The 16,094-nt window shown below is 42.1% G+C and overlaps 1 protein-coding gene across 2 annotated transcripts in view; it reads left to right on the top strand.

The window, feature by feature from the left end:
• nell2b (neural EGFL like 2b) overlaps positions 1-16,094 on the top strand; it is a 78,639-nt gene that overhangs the window by 34,201 nt on the left and 28,344 nt on the right. For both annotated transcript variants that reach the window (XR_010802213.1, XM_066668134.1), the window contains exon 13: positions 3,205-3,330. Coding sequence is in view for 1 of the 2 variants with exons in the window: in XM_066668134.1 (XP_066524231.1) it covers positions 3,205-3,330 (126 nt within the window). In the remaining variant the exon portion in view is untranslated. The remainder of the gene's footprint in view (positions 1-3,204; positions 3,331-16,094) is intronic.

Here is a 16,094-nt window from a genome sequence, read left to right on the forward strand (position 1 = left end):
GATTTTCATTAAAATGCAGAAGGTGGTAATTATTTCACAGTTTGTTTAAATTACATTACAACATGTCAGGTGTAATTAGATTTGTTGAGTAATAAATTGACTACATAACACTTTGCAGTCATCAGGTTATTGCAGCAGTCCTAGATTGTTCTGTCAGGTACATGAGAATGAAGATAAAGTAGCCCACAGTAAATCCAAGAGCACTATATGTACCATAACCATTTTTATTTTATTTTATTTTTTTAAAGAGGCCATGGCATTTACTTATGGAAAATGGCAAATGCATTTAGAGTTTCTTTGCAGTTTGAGATTCACTGTTCATTCACTTCCAGGTTTTCAGAGCCAGAAATTTCTTCCAGCATGTTCGAGCTTGAGCATTTTTACTACACTCATAATAAGTTATTAAACAGAACTAAGGCGTTTGCAGTGGAAGAATTTCGCATACTGTATTTTTACAGGGCTCAACACTGCAATATGCAGTTTTACTGCCCCAAATTACCTAATTTATAGTGCTACACTCCTGTCACCTGGAACCGGCCCGAACTGTTCCTTTTGAAGTTGCTCCATGACTTGGTGCTGTTGGAGGCAGTGGAGTTTTTGTAGCAGGATGACATGCAGCTGCATGAGATCCCAAATTCACATTTCCCCATTTCACATCAACATTTCTGTCATTGATGTCATGGATGAACTAGGTTGTGGATCATGAAGGGTCCTCAAATGACTGCGGCCATCTAAGCCAGGGATTTCCTTGCCATGTTCAAAACTTCTTTTCTTAGAATGTGGATAATGCAGTGCAATTATTTATGTAATTTATCTGAATATTGTATGCTTTTGTAATGCCTCTGATGGTGTAATTATAAAGAAGTGCAGGCAAGTCAAGCCAATGTAGTATAAAGCAAACTCTAGTAGAAAACATAACAAAAAAAAGCCTGTGATTTTTGTGTTGCTGTTGCCACAAGGCTGATAATGTGCTAATGATAGTTTGATGGGCTAGTAGACATATGAAAGTGAAATAAAAAATTATAAACACTTCAAATAAGATACAGGAGTGGGAGCACAGCTTTGTCAAAGATTGTGTGCATGAGAGAGAGAGAGAGAGAGAGAGAGAGAGAGAGAGAGAGAGAGAGAGCTAAATATGACAGCTAATCAGCTAATGTTCTCCATTCAAAGTGGAATATGGGAAAATTGGTTATGAAACCAATTGTTTAATTGCTTTTAAAGATATGTGCTTGGTTCTATTTAGCACAATTATTGTCTTCTGTTGTTCTCTTCATAGCAAATGTTTATGAAGTTAACATTACATAATTAAACCTACTTAACATAATTCAGTAATATACCCAATGATTTTATTTTCTGTGGGAAACAATGTCATATTGGATTGAATGCTGAATCACTTTGAAATTAAGTATTTAAATACAGGATATACAATCCTGCAAAATGGTTCTAGCTTAAAAGCTGAAGAAAGTTTAGCCGTTTAAACTTAGAGTGTGGAGAAATATTCAAATATCATTACAATTAGTGGAGAAATCCCTGTTGCAGCAGATATTCCTCACTACAAACAAATAGTTCCCCAAATCACTTAACTAATGATTTTATTCAAGTAAAGACAAGTAAGAAACAATTGTTTGGTTTATAGCTGTGTAATTACACAAGAACATTATGCAAATCCCTCTGCATACATGCACAAAAAAACCTTGAATTTTGTGGAGCAGTGTACACCCCCTGTACACTATCTCTGTTGTGAAACAATTTCCGTCTTAGAGGAAATTGCCCTAAAATAAAGTTGAAATTAATATCTAGTTGGAAATATAAGGACTTGTTGGGATTTGTAAAATGATAAAATGTTGCTGAAAATTGGAATTCAGACAGTATCCTCTGAGAGCTAAAGTTTTTAGAGCAGTTTTCCATTCAGATGGATGGAGGAAAATGCAATGATGGGTTAAATGAGACAAGGGTATGTGATCGGTCTGAGGTAAACTGATTTAACAGGTTCCTATGTATCCAATTCTGACCAAGTAAATTTTTGCTGGGTGTATCTTGAAAACAATACAATCTGAGCAGCTGAAACATAATACATTAGAAATGAATGATGACAAATGGAATGGATAAATAAGCTATTTAAAAATAGTGTACATAAAAGTAGTGTACAATAGTGTTCCGCTACAGATGATCCAGAATGCGGCAGCACGCCTGGTCTTCAACCAACCAAAAAGAGCACATGTCACGCCCCTATTAGTTGAGCTGCATTGGCTACCCTTAGCTGCTCGCATCAAATTCAAATCACTAATGATGGCCTTCAGAGTATTCACTGGTTCTGCTCCCATCTACCTCAACAGACTCTTAAAACCATACGTTAGCGCCCGCCCTCTCCGTTCCTCAAAGGAGCGCCAACTAACACAGCCAACCCCCCGTACAGGTCAGTCGAGGCTATTCTCATCTCTGGTACCACGCTGGTGGAACGAGCTTCCAAGCACCATCAGAGCAACAGGAACCCTCTCCGCATTCAAGAAATCCTTGAAAACCCAGCTCTTCCGAGAGTATCTTTTGCACTGAATGTCTTTCTTTAATGCACTTATTACTTCCTGGCATATTGCACTTAATGTAAGGTATTTTGTATAATTTGTGCTGTAGTTCGAATGTTAGATCCTCTTTTGTAAGTCGCTTTGGATAAAAGCGTCTGCCAAATGCATATATGTAAATGTAAATGTACACCATTCTACATCAGACTGGACATGTCAGAATTGGAGGGGTGTATTTTGGAAATTGTAGGACAAACTTAAAATATCATAGCTGAAATAACATCAAGAGAAAACCTATTTATTTGATTAAATTATTTGATGCTAAATTATACATCCTAGTCACTGACACAAGAGTCACCAGAGGTGCTTTATACTCTTGTTCAACTCATATTCATGTTTAACATTTCCTTTTTCGTGTAGTATAAAACACATTAATGCATAAATCATGTACAAATAAATTATGTATAAATGTCTAATGTGTGCTGAACTCATGTAGCAGCATATGCTTTAGTTACATAGCAAATAGACAATAAGGGGCTTTTCATTGGGGCTTCTCCAAATATTTTGCCTTTTTATTCAGTTGTCTCGCCCTGTGCTACTGAAGTGCAACACTAATGAAGCTGATACTGCTTGCTTGTGTATTGCTGATACAAATGGTTTATGATAACCATTCTCCATGTTGCAGATGTTGATGAGTGTGCGGAGGGGAAACACTACTGCAGGGAGAACACAGTGTGTGTGAATACGCCTGGATCCTTCATGTGTGTCTGCCAAACTGGCTACATCCGGATTGATGACTACTCCTGCACTGGTGAGTGCATTTACTAGGTTTTTATACGTTTCTGAGAGTGAGAACAAGAGGGTGGAGTGAGTGTGCAAGAGACAGAGAGGGTCCCTATAGAACTGAATGGTACAGATGGCATATACATGATTCATCTCTAAATAAAGAGATATTTGTTATATCCTTTTACGTATGAGCAGATGCAGAAAGATATAAAAAGTGTAATTTCCTTCTGACACTTTCAATAAATAGACACTTTACTATTACACTACATTGCCATATAGATACCTTCTCATCCTATGTATTTTTTTAATAAAGAGCATTAATAACTTTTGTCCTCCTTTGGTATCAGTAACAGCTTCTAATCTTATAAGACTTTAGATGTTGGAACACCTTCTGTGATGATAATCTGCTGACATTCAGACAGATGAAGATTAGAAATCTCAGGTATGTTGGACGATTTATTCTGTATTAAGGATGGAAGGTGTGGAAGCCATTTTTAGCCATTTGCAGCATCGTAGGTCAAGCCATGAGCTGTGTGTGCAGTGAAAACGTGCCAATCACAGACATCTTCTTGCTTGAGAGATGTCTCCTGGACATTGTTGAGAACAAATAGAACAAAAGACAGGTGCAGATTTGGTGCTGAGAAACAGCGTCCTGTTTAGGAAGGAGAGTGTCGAAGAGAACTACATGTTATGCAAAGCTTTGTCAAATTTTTGATGTTTAAAGGCAGTACATTTTTCAGACAACTTGTGTTAAGCCCAAGCAAGTATTAAATCTGAATGTGATAAGAAGCATAATGCCATACGAGTTCATTTGTAGAAGCCACAGAGAAGTTATAGATGGCAGAAGCTTCCACATTGCTAAAGATATACTGCCTGTATACACTGTCGTGAAAGAGTGCTTCCAGAAAACAGTTTGTATGCTAGACATTCATTCTTCTTCCATAAGTTCTTCATTCTGATTGGTGTCACAGTAGGTTCAGAATAGGGACAGGCGGTATCCACATTTTTCATACTGCCATACCGTCTCAAAATACCGTCTATCACGGTATACAGTATTACTGTGGGGAGGGGGTGCTCTGTCGGGCTGCGCCGAGCCTTATATCTGTGAGAACAAAGTCAAATGACTTTAGCTAAACACAGCCCAACAGTGCACACCCAGACACGTGTTGATAATAAAAACTTGTTTCTGAGAGAGAGCAAATTTCAGCAACTTGTGCCGAACAAGTAAAGTTTGAAAACAGGTGAAATAAAATGATTCTACACCGTTTAGAAGCACAGCTGGTACTAACAGGCAATTGTGGTTTAGCGCACCACAGCAGATTTTTCCACAAACTGAGGCTCAACACACACATATTTAGAGGATAAAGCCATATACCTGTGAGCAACATGTTGAGTGAATGATTTTCTGAGAATTTTGTCTGTTTACTGTTTTCTTCCCCTCTCTTTTAACCCAAACTCAGCTCTAAACTTACAAGTGCAGTGGGTTACTGGGCTTGTGTTTTCACCCGTTTTCAGGCCGTGACATCAGCAGTCATTGAGCTCACACAGCGCCCCTTCCCTGTGGCTCTCTTAAATGCAGAGGAACATTTTAGTTGACTTTTAAAGACACAAGAGAAATTTGACACACCACACACAAAAAAAAAAAATACCATCCTCATTTTGAGCTACCGTCCGCGGTATACAGTATTATCATTATACTGCCCAACCCTAGTCCGGAACCTGCGTAAAATCATTGGGCGCAAGGCAGAAACTCACCAATCCATCCCAGGGCGTCACACTCTCCAAATGCTAGACAAATAAGACATGGAATTAAAAAGACGTTTCAGCAGCATGGAGAAAACATGAAAAGCAACATGTCTGTGTTATAACAAATAATTCATCCAACATGATTAAAGAACTCACTGGGGATAAATGGATACATCTTCACTACTTTATATGTGGCCTTCAGACTACATTTTTTGCAAAACAAGTGTCATGGTTTATTCCTGATTCATGTTGTTGTTTTTTTTTGTTGCTTTCTTTGTTTTTCTACCCCTATATTTGTAGTTTGATTCCTATTTGTCCTCATGTTTTCCTGCCATGCCTTTGCACTTGTGAGCTTCTTTAGTCATGTAACCAAAGCCCTGGTTCGCTTTTGGTGCTTTTCCACTGCATGCACGGCTCGACATGCTTTTACCTGGTTTTAACTACCACAACTCCCAGTGATATATAGCCGATGACAGAACAAAACCCAGTCTCTAACAGGAACCATGGGCTTTGAAAATCACAGCAACAGCGGCAGTAATGTTAGGGTCTATATACTTGTTGTATATTCACTTGGGGATTTTCTTTTGTTTGTTTTTGGACTGAACAAGGCCATGCCCTAGATCTTGAGAGAGATCTTGTTGCACGTTCAAGGAGAGTTTTAATGACTTCGAGCTGTCATTGTCAGTCAGATAAAAACAAATGTGAGCGCTGTTATGAATTGGAGATTTTACACATGAGAAGTTTATGTTGGAGGTCTGCATTTCGTGGAGATTAACTGAAGGCGGGTCAATCAGCACGCTGCAAGGTTTACATGTCATGGTTTAGTCCCTACTGAGATTGCTTAAATCTGTAAATATAATTCTAAAAGATATTAGAAATGGGCAGAATATAATGGCATATATGCAAAAAGAGCTGTATTTGTATTTCCTTATAAACGAATATGTGTCAGGAATCACGGAGCGGACTGACTGAGGCGGACGCATTCGCTAAAGCACAGTATATTTAATAAAGAAGAATAATAACAAAACAAAGAGACTTTAACATAACGAAAACAAACAGGGAGCCAAACAGGTTAAACGGGACACGAGGAGCAAATCAGGGCAAACGGGACAGACAGACTAAAGAACGAGACGACAGGAAATGAAACGACAACGTGGAAACTTACAGAGACAGACCGGATAACACGACTGACATGACAAAGAACGAGAGAACATGAGAACTATAGAACAATGACCAACAAACAGGAAGTGTAGGAAGGGGACTTAAATACAAGACACTGACGAGACGCACCTGAGACAGATAACGAGAAGGACGGGTTAACAGATGACAGACGAGGAGGCGGGACAAAGGCGGAGACTAGAACATAAACAAAACAGAGCCATGTGCAAATAAAGCACATGGCGGGGACAACAGACTGACAGGACGAAGGCGTGACAGATGCCCCCCCCAAGAACGCGCAACTCCCGGGCGCGTACTCCTAAACCCCCCAGGAGCTGGCACAGGAGAGGGCACGGAAAACAAGACAGACTAAGACAAGACAAGGAACCAAGTGAGACAGGACTCAGGACAGGACGGGAACCGACACAGGAGCTGGGGACACGACAGGACCGAATATACGAGACGGGACATGGGACATGACAGGAGACTGACAAAGGGGGGTAACAAGAGACGAGAACGGACTGGACAGGACAGGAGTGGACACATGAGAATTGACGGGAGACTGGACTGGAGACAAGACAGGGGACTGAACGTGGGACGGATACGGAGACTGGACACGAACAGGTGACAGAACAGGGGACTGGAATGGAGACGGGACTGATGACAGGACTGGGTGCTGGGACTGGACGGGAGCAGAGACTGGTGACGAGACAGGGGACAGGATAGGAACGTTAGACTGGACAGAAGACAGGACAGGTGACATGACACTAGACGGATACGGAGACTGGACAGGGGATTGAAAGGGAAACTGGACCGGAGACAAGACAGGTGACTGGACATTGGACGGATACGGGAACTGGACGTGAGACAAGACAGAGGGTTGAAACGGGGACTGGACATGACTAACAGGGGACTGGACAGGAGACAAGACAGAGGGTTGAAACGGGGACTGGACATGTGACGAGACTGAGGGTTGAAACGAGGACTGAACAGGACTAACAGGGGACTGGACATGTGACGAGACTGAGGGTTGAAACGAGGACTGAACAGGACTAACAGGGGACTTGACAGGAGACGGGACTTGAGACAGGACCGATGGTTGAAACGGTGACTGGAGAGGAGACGAGACTGGAGACTGGACAGGGGGTTGAAACAAGGACTGGACAGGAGACGGGACATAGGGTTGAAATGGGGCCTGGACAGGACTAACAGGAAACTGGACTGGACTAGGTAGGGGAACAGGGACCAAGACATTCAGGGGGACAGACACAAACACCATGACAGGGACCGGGACAGACACAAAGGCAGACACGGGTACAGGGACAAGGACAGAGACGGGAACCAGGACAGGGACAGACAAGGGAACCAAAGTAACAGGTGGATGCCCAGGACTGGCTAATGTCTGTGGGGTAGTCTGAGGAACCAGCCTGGGCACAGTTCTGGGGATCGGCCCTGAAGTCCTTCGGGCCGACCTACGGACATGGACAGGGGAGGCCGTAGCCACAGTCACGGGGACAGGAGAGGCCGTAGCCACAGTCTCGGACACAGGAGCGGCGGGTGCCGCCGTAGTCTCGGACACAGGAGCGGCGGGTGCCGCCGTAGTCTCGGACACAGGAGCGGCGGGTGCCGCCGTAGTCTCGGACACAGGAGCGGCGGGTGCCGCCGTAGTCTCGGACACAGGAGCGGCGGGTGCCGCCGTAGTCTCGGACACAGGAGCGGCGGGTGCCGCCATCACGGGGACTGAAGCGGCGGGTGCCGCCATCACGGGGACTGGAGCGGCGGGTGCCGCCATCACGGGGACTGGAGCGGCGGGTGCCGCCATCACGGGGACTGGAGCGGCGGGTGCCGCCATCACGGGGACTGGAGCGGCGGGTGCCGCCATCACTGAGACAGGGGAACCTGCGACGTCGTCCTCGGAGGCCGGGGAACCTGCGACGTCGTCCTCGGAGGCCGGGGAACCTGCAGCGACGTCGTCCTCGGAGGCCGGGGAACCTGCAGCGACGTCGTCCTCGGAGGCCGGGGAACCTGCAGCGACGTCGTCCTCGGAGGCCGGGGAACCTGCAGCGACGTCGTCCTCGGAGGCCGGGGAACCTGCAGCGACGTCGTCCTCGGAGGCCGGGGAACCTGCAGCGACGTCGTCCTCGGAGGCCGGGGAACCTGCAGCGACGTCGTCCTCGGAGGCCGGGGAACCTGCAGCGACGTCGTCCTCGGAGGCCGGGGAACCTGCAGCGACGTCGTCCTCGGAGGCCGGGGAACCTGCAGCGACGTCGTCCTCGGAGGCAGGGGAACCTGCAGCGACGTCGTCCTCGGAGGCAGGGGAACCTGCAGCGACGTCGTCCTCGGAGGCAGGGGAACCTGCAGCGACGTCGTCCCTGAAGACAGGAGAGGCGCGCGTCGCGCTCACGAAGACAGGAGAGGCGCGCGCCGCGCTCTCGAGGACAGGGGTTTGTGCTGCTCGCCTGGCTCGCGCTGGAGCTGTAAAGGGTTTAGGGGGTTTCACAGGCGCACCCATTAGATCACCTCGAGGTGCGCCCCTGTTAGCCTCAGGCCTCAGAGGTACGGAGGTGAGGCTAACAGCCCCTACCCTTAACGCCCCCCCAAAAATTTCCCCGGACCTGAGGGGGTAATCCTCCAGCGAGGGGGGAACTCCAGCACGGTTCTTCCGCCGACTCTTTCGACTCCCGCTGGCGCAACTACTCGATTCCCGAGTCGACTCCTCCGCTATAGGATCCGGAGCAGCGCCAGGCAGGAGCTGGAGCCGGCGACTCCATTCCGAGGCCGCTTTCAAAGCCTCCCCCACAGGATCTTTGGGGCCTGTGCGGAATGGAGTCCGGCGAACGGCACATCCCTTGAGATAATAGTCTGCGCTAGCTGCGTCCTGGGGGTTGGTCATTCTGTCAGGAATCACGGAGCGGACTGACTGAGGCGGACGCATTCGCTAAAGCACAGTATATTTAATAAAGAAGAATAATAACAAAACAAAGAGACTTTAACATAACGAAAACAAACAGGGAGCCAAACAGGTTAAACGGGACACGAGGAGCAAATCAGGGCAAACGGGACAGACAGACTAAAGAACGAGACGACAGGAAATGAAACGACAACGTGGAAACTTACAGAGACAGACCGGATAACACGACTGACATGACAAAGAACGAGAGAACATGAGAACTATAGAACAATGACCAACAAACAGGAAGTGTAGGAAGGGGACTTAAATACAAGACACTGACGAGACGCACCTGAGACAGATAACGAGAAGGACGGGTTAACAGATGACAGACGAGGAGGCGGGACAAAGGCGGAGACTAGAACATAAACAAAACAGAGCCATGTGCAAATAAAGCACATGGCGGGGACAACAGACTGACAGGACGAAGGCGTGACAATATGTGATAAAATATTTTACTTGTAGCTTTATTTTGTATGTGTTTTCTGTACATGCAATAAAAGGTTTTGATTTCATTAGCCATGCTATAGGCCTTTGCAATAAATGAGGGGTTGCCCCTGCTGAACATTATACTTTTGTGATGAATCAAGAACTCTCCAACTTGACACAGTCATTGAAAATGAAGTTTGTGGATTTCATGAATGAGAAGTATGAAGATGAAGACATTGAAGGGTTATTGGATGTGTCATCATTCTTAGACCTAGATTAAGATGTGCTACATCAGTGCAGACAGCAATCCTACTCTCAAAGCCGGGCTGGTGTCTGAGATCACCATGCATTTAGGTCCTCACAATATTCTTATTATATTTATTGTTTCAGTACAGCTATTCATTAGCCCTTCTGAAAGAGAGAGAAAGATAGAAGATACAGGTCCACTGCAACACAAAATCGAAATAAGTCAGTGACCCGTTTCTTCTGCCAGTGCTAAAACAGAATCTGATCTCAATTAAAGATGCAGTAGAAGTAGAAACTGTGTGCTTTCTCCTACAACTGACAAAAGAAGTCCACTTGTTTGGTGGAAAGTCAAACAAATTACACGTCCAAAGCTCAGCAAAATGCCACATAAATATCTGTGCATTCTAGCCATTAGTTCCCATTCAGTGAGGCTTTTCGCTTCAGGTGGATTCATTGTGACAAATTGGCATGATTTTCTGAAACCAGGTGGTATTCGATAGGTGTTCCTTACACAGAAAAAAAAACCTGTAGACCTGTTGGGCAAACAGGCATGCTCAAATTTCAAGACTTATCTACAGGGATAAAAATATTTATTTTAATATAGCCTGCTTGTTGTAAACTACATCTATGTATGTTGTGTGACTACATTTACCTTCTTTTTCCAAATATTTTTTTTAATAGAATACTTGGCTAAATGCTTTATTTAACTGTGACATTGAAACAAGTGTGAATCGATAATCATATTCATATTGATACTGAGATATTTAGCATAACTATCAAGGTATGAATTTTTGTTCATATTGTACATCCCTGTTTTAGATAACAAATAAGGAAACTCATCCCAGAAGAGATCTGCAGCTCTAGCTCATCTCAGAAGTTTAGGATGGTGGAACATCATTCCAGAGAATGCTTGTCCAGCGAGTCCATTTCATGTTTTTCCTTTGGAGATTATACAAGAATAGAATAGAAAGAATAGAAAAGAAGAATACATCTAGAAAAAAATCTACATACCATGTCATAAAGCCATAAATAAGTTAAATTCATTTTTATGTCGAGATTAAATTTTTTGAAAAGGTAAAGTTACTGTGGAGTACGAGATGACACTTGCAAATCTACATTGACTTTTACGCTACACGTGAAAGGCTGAATTCAACTGATCAGAAGGAGTGTCTACAAACATTTGAACATATGATGACATTTATCTTTATTATGTAGTATTCGCTAAATGCATGCACTTTACACAGCCAGTAAAACATTAATAATAAAAATAAAAACTTATTTTGATAAAATAATACCCTGCGAACATGGCAGAATGTTACCATTTCTCATATTTTGCACTGTACACTTTCTACTGTGCAGCAGTGTTTAATTACACCAAGCAGAGCTGCAGATCTCTCCTGACGTGCATTTGCTCATTAGCTCCAGAGAATAGATCAGTTCAGGGCCTCTCAAAAGCAAACAGTCCACTTGTTTACACCGCTTGGCCCACGCAGGTCAGAGTTAGCTTTCAGCATATGAGTCTGTCATGGCAGCATTTTCTTGTTTTTATTATTCATGCCTCCTTAATGGAGTGGACTGTGAAAAGGTGAATTGAGTTTTCAGGATGAAATAGTCCTTAGCCTGCTGCAGCGAAAAACTATACTGAAGCCTGATATTCTCCTCCTCTATTCTTTATTCCACTCTATACATTTGTCCTCTTTTTCCTACATCACCTTCATTTTTTCCATCTCAGGTTAATATTTTCTTTACTTTTCACTCCAAATTCCTTGTTTCTTTTCCTTCACATCCCCTCTCCTCCCCTCTCCTCCATTTCTGTGTTCTCCTTCTTTATTGAACAGATGAAGGCAGTTTATCACTAATTACAGCTGGTGTAACACTGACAATGTTTATTGGTTTGTGCAAGAAGGAGGAAAACATTAGCATTTTCAATTATTTATGTGCATAATCACCCACAGAGAATGATGTCTATTTTTCTTCTGGGATAATCACAAGGTAATCCACAAGCTAAGATTACATTGTTTTGTAGATGTGAAACCATTAGAAGAATTTAAATGGATTAAAATAGCATTACTCACACCATATTATTTGCTCCAATAATGAAGGTAAATTGTAATTTGAAACATTGAAATAATGATGGTTGCATGTTCACGTTCTGTTATATTAGATGACTTAATTGGTTGACTGATATTGCATATTTACATCACAAATTGACGTCCCTGGCTGTTCTCTTCTAATGAGTTGTTTTCATTGCTACCTTGAACATTTTAATGATTGCATCTAGCATTTGCATATTAGTCTCAAATGGGCTGTTACTCTTGAACTTATAAACTAGAATTAAGCAGTCTTTTTTAACTGAACTAATGTGTTATAACATTCTAAATATAAATATATATTTGTATTGTATCTTTTAATCATAATTTAATGAAGGTCTTTGTTCATAATTGGTTATTGTTTTTATAAAATGTTGTCCAGTTTACTCAACTGGTTTAAGGAACTTGTTTGCCACCTGAAGGGAACTAGGCGGTGGAGGCTAATGCTGAAGCGAGTACGTATTTATTTAAAACAGGGAAGACACCAAACACGGGCTAAACCAGTGGTTCTCAAACTTTTTCTGTCATTCCCCACCTCAGACAAAGGGGAATTTCCGTGTAGCACCTGTACCATATTTCCCCCTAAAAATTCTAATAAAATTTACAATTTCAGTAGCTTAACATTATAACACCAGATACAACATTAACATCAGTTAAAACAAAATACATAAAAATGGCCTACTAATTAAATGGGGGGAGGGAGGGGAGGTGGTTAATTGCTGTGTTAAAGCCTGTAGAGGATTGGGCACTGTGTAATGCAGCCACAGGTAGGTTGTATCCATACAAAAAATTTACACAAATGTTACAGTGCACATTTTAGGACATTGTCACATCACAAATCAAGACTCAGACATCAGACACAATAGGATAAAGATAAACACCACACGACAGCAGGTTTCATTGTGTTCTCTTTGTTTGAGTAAGCAGCTCACACTTAAGCCTTGTTGGCTCTGCACCAGAATTAAGGCTGGTTTGTACTTCTGCGAAGATCCATGTAAACATTTTTTGCCATGATAGCATCATACTCAGACATTCACATAGGAATCAGCCAACATTCTTTAACCTACTTGAATGTATGCACTAGGGTGACAGCAACTAAACTGAAGGAGAAAGTCTAATGCTCATTTAGTCAGAATGAATTGATCCTCAAAATGCTCCATGATTTTACACTAGTTTGTGCTGTTCGGGTGGAATGGTGTTTCTCATGGCCATTGCCAATCACTGTTTACTTGATGCACAGCTTTGCAGGAGCTGCATGACATGTAGTACAGATTCTGGAGAAGTGTACACAAGAACGTCTGCATTTTACACTTACACATGACACCGTTCATTGTGTTGCAAAACAGACATATTTAGATGGATCTTTAGGGAATTATCAACAGGCTATAATCTCTGCATCTAGATTGGGCTCACAACTTCACCAGAGGAAAAAGTAGTAGTGTATTAGCTGATAGTAGAATATCCAATCAATATTAGTCTATTAGCTAATATTTCTGGACACCATACCTCAGTGATGCTCCTGGAAAGATTACTAGATGATCTTATAGAAGTAATAATATTTATTATTGTTTGTATTATTTTTTGTTGTTGATATAGCAACACTATATTTTTGGAAATGTTGAGAAAACCTTAACATTAAAGAAGATGCAAAAGAGCACAGTGATAGTATGAGAGCTTAATTTTTGTCAAACAACATGTAAAATATTAAAAATGGTTTTACGGTTTTGTATGGTTGTTTTGCAGACGGTTATGAGAGGAGGAGGAGGAATACTGTTTCTTCCCAGGCCTGTCATTGAATATACTGAGATACTTGACTAATAATGAATGATGTGTTGCTAGTATTTTCAGAAAATGTCATCACCATCTAGATCATTGACAGTGTTGTTGCCATGCGTCAGTCACATGAATTATAACTCAAAACAGGAAGCATAAAGCAACAGTATATGTCTGTTGTTAATACTCCATCATAGCATTTCCCATGCAGAATGCGAGCAGAACAGCTGTGTATTGATATGAAACATTTTAAGCATTTACTCACCTGTGCATCTAAGGCATAAACATCTTCCTCAATCTGAATTGAGGGAAAAGCATTTGTTATTAATAGAGGTGCCATTTATCAAGCGTGACGCTCTTGACAGCACAAACTAAACAAATCTGTTCTGTATTCCAAGGAGTGTGTACTTGTTCACAAAGCATTTTCCCTTTTGCTCTCTCTCTCTCTCTCTCTTGCTCTCTTTCTCTTTCTCTTTCTATCTCTCTCTCACACACACACACACACAAAAGCATGCTCCTTTAGGAGTGTTAAGAAAATCTGCTCTCTGATCGCTCTCTGCAAAGCTCTTCATTAGTACCAGTTTAACAGGCGACAGATGTTGCATCCTGAAAGCTGACATGAGCTCAATGAGCAGTTGCAGTCCTTTCATCTTTTTTTTTTTTTTTTTTAAACAACTTTTGAGCTCAATTTACATGGGTACAACTTTGCTTGACTCCACAAGTGAAAGATAACTTTTAATTGATGTAACTTATTAGTTTTAGAGCAAGCGGTGTCACAACCAAGTGATTGGAGTTTGGATTTGAAAAGTCCACTGAAGTCCACATTTTTCTGTTTAAGAAACCTCCAAACACGAACAAGGATTGAGCATGCATGTTGCATCATGGCATATTTACACTGTGTTTTCTTGCATAGTTGCATCTGTTCCCCGGAGTTTAAACAATGTTTTTCTGATGGTAAACATTCTTTTAGCGCGTTTGTGTCTCATGCTTCTGCCTCGCCATTGTGTTTGCTGTATTTGCTTAGTGAAGCCTCTTGACAGCAAACCTTCTTGAAACCCTCAGGCAAATTTCTGCCTGGTTTTAAAAACTGGGCACACTGTGCACAAAGGCCTGCCACCATGAGTTGCTCAAACATTAAATTGAAAACTGAAAAATATAACCAGCCTTTTAGTCCACTGTATGGCCAAAGATGGGGACACCTGTTTGTCCAATGTTTGTTCTGAATCTGTATGTGACCCCTCCTTGGCAATGAGAGCTTCTATTCTTATGTGCAGGTTTTAGACTGGATGCTGGAACATGTCTGTGAGAATTTGATGGCAATCAGCCACGGGAGCATAGGTGTGGTCAGGTTCTGATTTTGCATTATAAACTGTGGATCACAAACACCACTCTAGCTCATCACACAGATACTGAATGGTGCTTCATCAGTCCAGACAGCACAGTTCCACTGCTCAATAATAGCGCAAAAGAAAGGACATTAGAAGAGTCTAGATATGCAGCTTAAAGCTGTGAAAGATGTGTAGGTCATTGATCTTAAAAAAGATGCAGCTGGGTTTGTTGATGCTTTCTGAAAACTCATACATAAGATGCTCTTATCACAAAACATGCTCTGGCTTGTGTGTTGTGATCTTAGGAATTACAGGGTCAGTATGGAGGTGGAATAAAGTTAGTTTATCTGCTTGCGTGAGTTTATTCCCATGCTTGCTATAGCTTTTTAAAAGAGTTTCAGTTGAGTTGTTTTGTTTGGCATAATTTTAGAAAACGTCTTGTTCTTATACAAGACCCTTCTACTTCTGCATTTAATGTAGGATGTTATTTAAAGTGAGTAAAACTACTCTTCATTTCTAACAAAGTCATAGTGAAATCTTGTGTGTGTGTGTCATATCAGCCCACACATATCAGTACTCTTTTGACTCGTGTATAAAGCTCTGTGCACTGTGGGAACTCATTGATATTTATGAGAATCACTTTGCTGGAGCTTGACTGCATTATTCTATAGGTTCCTATTCAATTTTTTTTCCACACACTTGAGAAATAACTCCTCCAGATTTCTTTCTTTCTGTTATTTTTTTCACTTCGAGGAGCTTCACACCCATGGGCAGCCTTTAGGAGCTATTCTGCTGAGTTGAAATGTTAATGAGCATCGCCTTGCACAGTAAGGTGGCTCCTGACATTTGTAGCAGACTGAAAAAGAAGTTTTTATTCAAGCTCACTGTGACCTGAAGGGGGTCTGGATTTGCTGGTGTCAGCCAATAGCTTTCATGAAAGCGACACCAAGTCATGTCTAACTTCAGGCCCAAGAAGTATTATTAGACTTTTTTCTTTTTTTATTAATGGACAGTGAAGGCAGCAATTTTTGGGAAAGCTTTCCAAGTTTAAGGTTTTTATTTTTCCTCC

Source organism: Hoplias malabaricus, chromosome 4 (assembly GCF_029633855.1).
Source record: "Hoplias malabaricus isolate fHopMal1 chromosome 4, fHopMal1.hap1, whole genome shotgun sequence".
In the NCBI taxonomy this organism is placed as follows: Eukaryota; Metazoa; Chordata; class Actinopteri; order Characiformes; family Erythrinidae; genus Hoplias; species Hoplias malabaricus.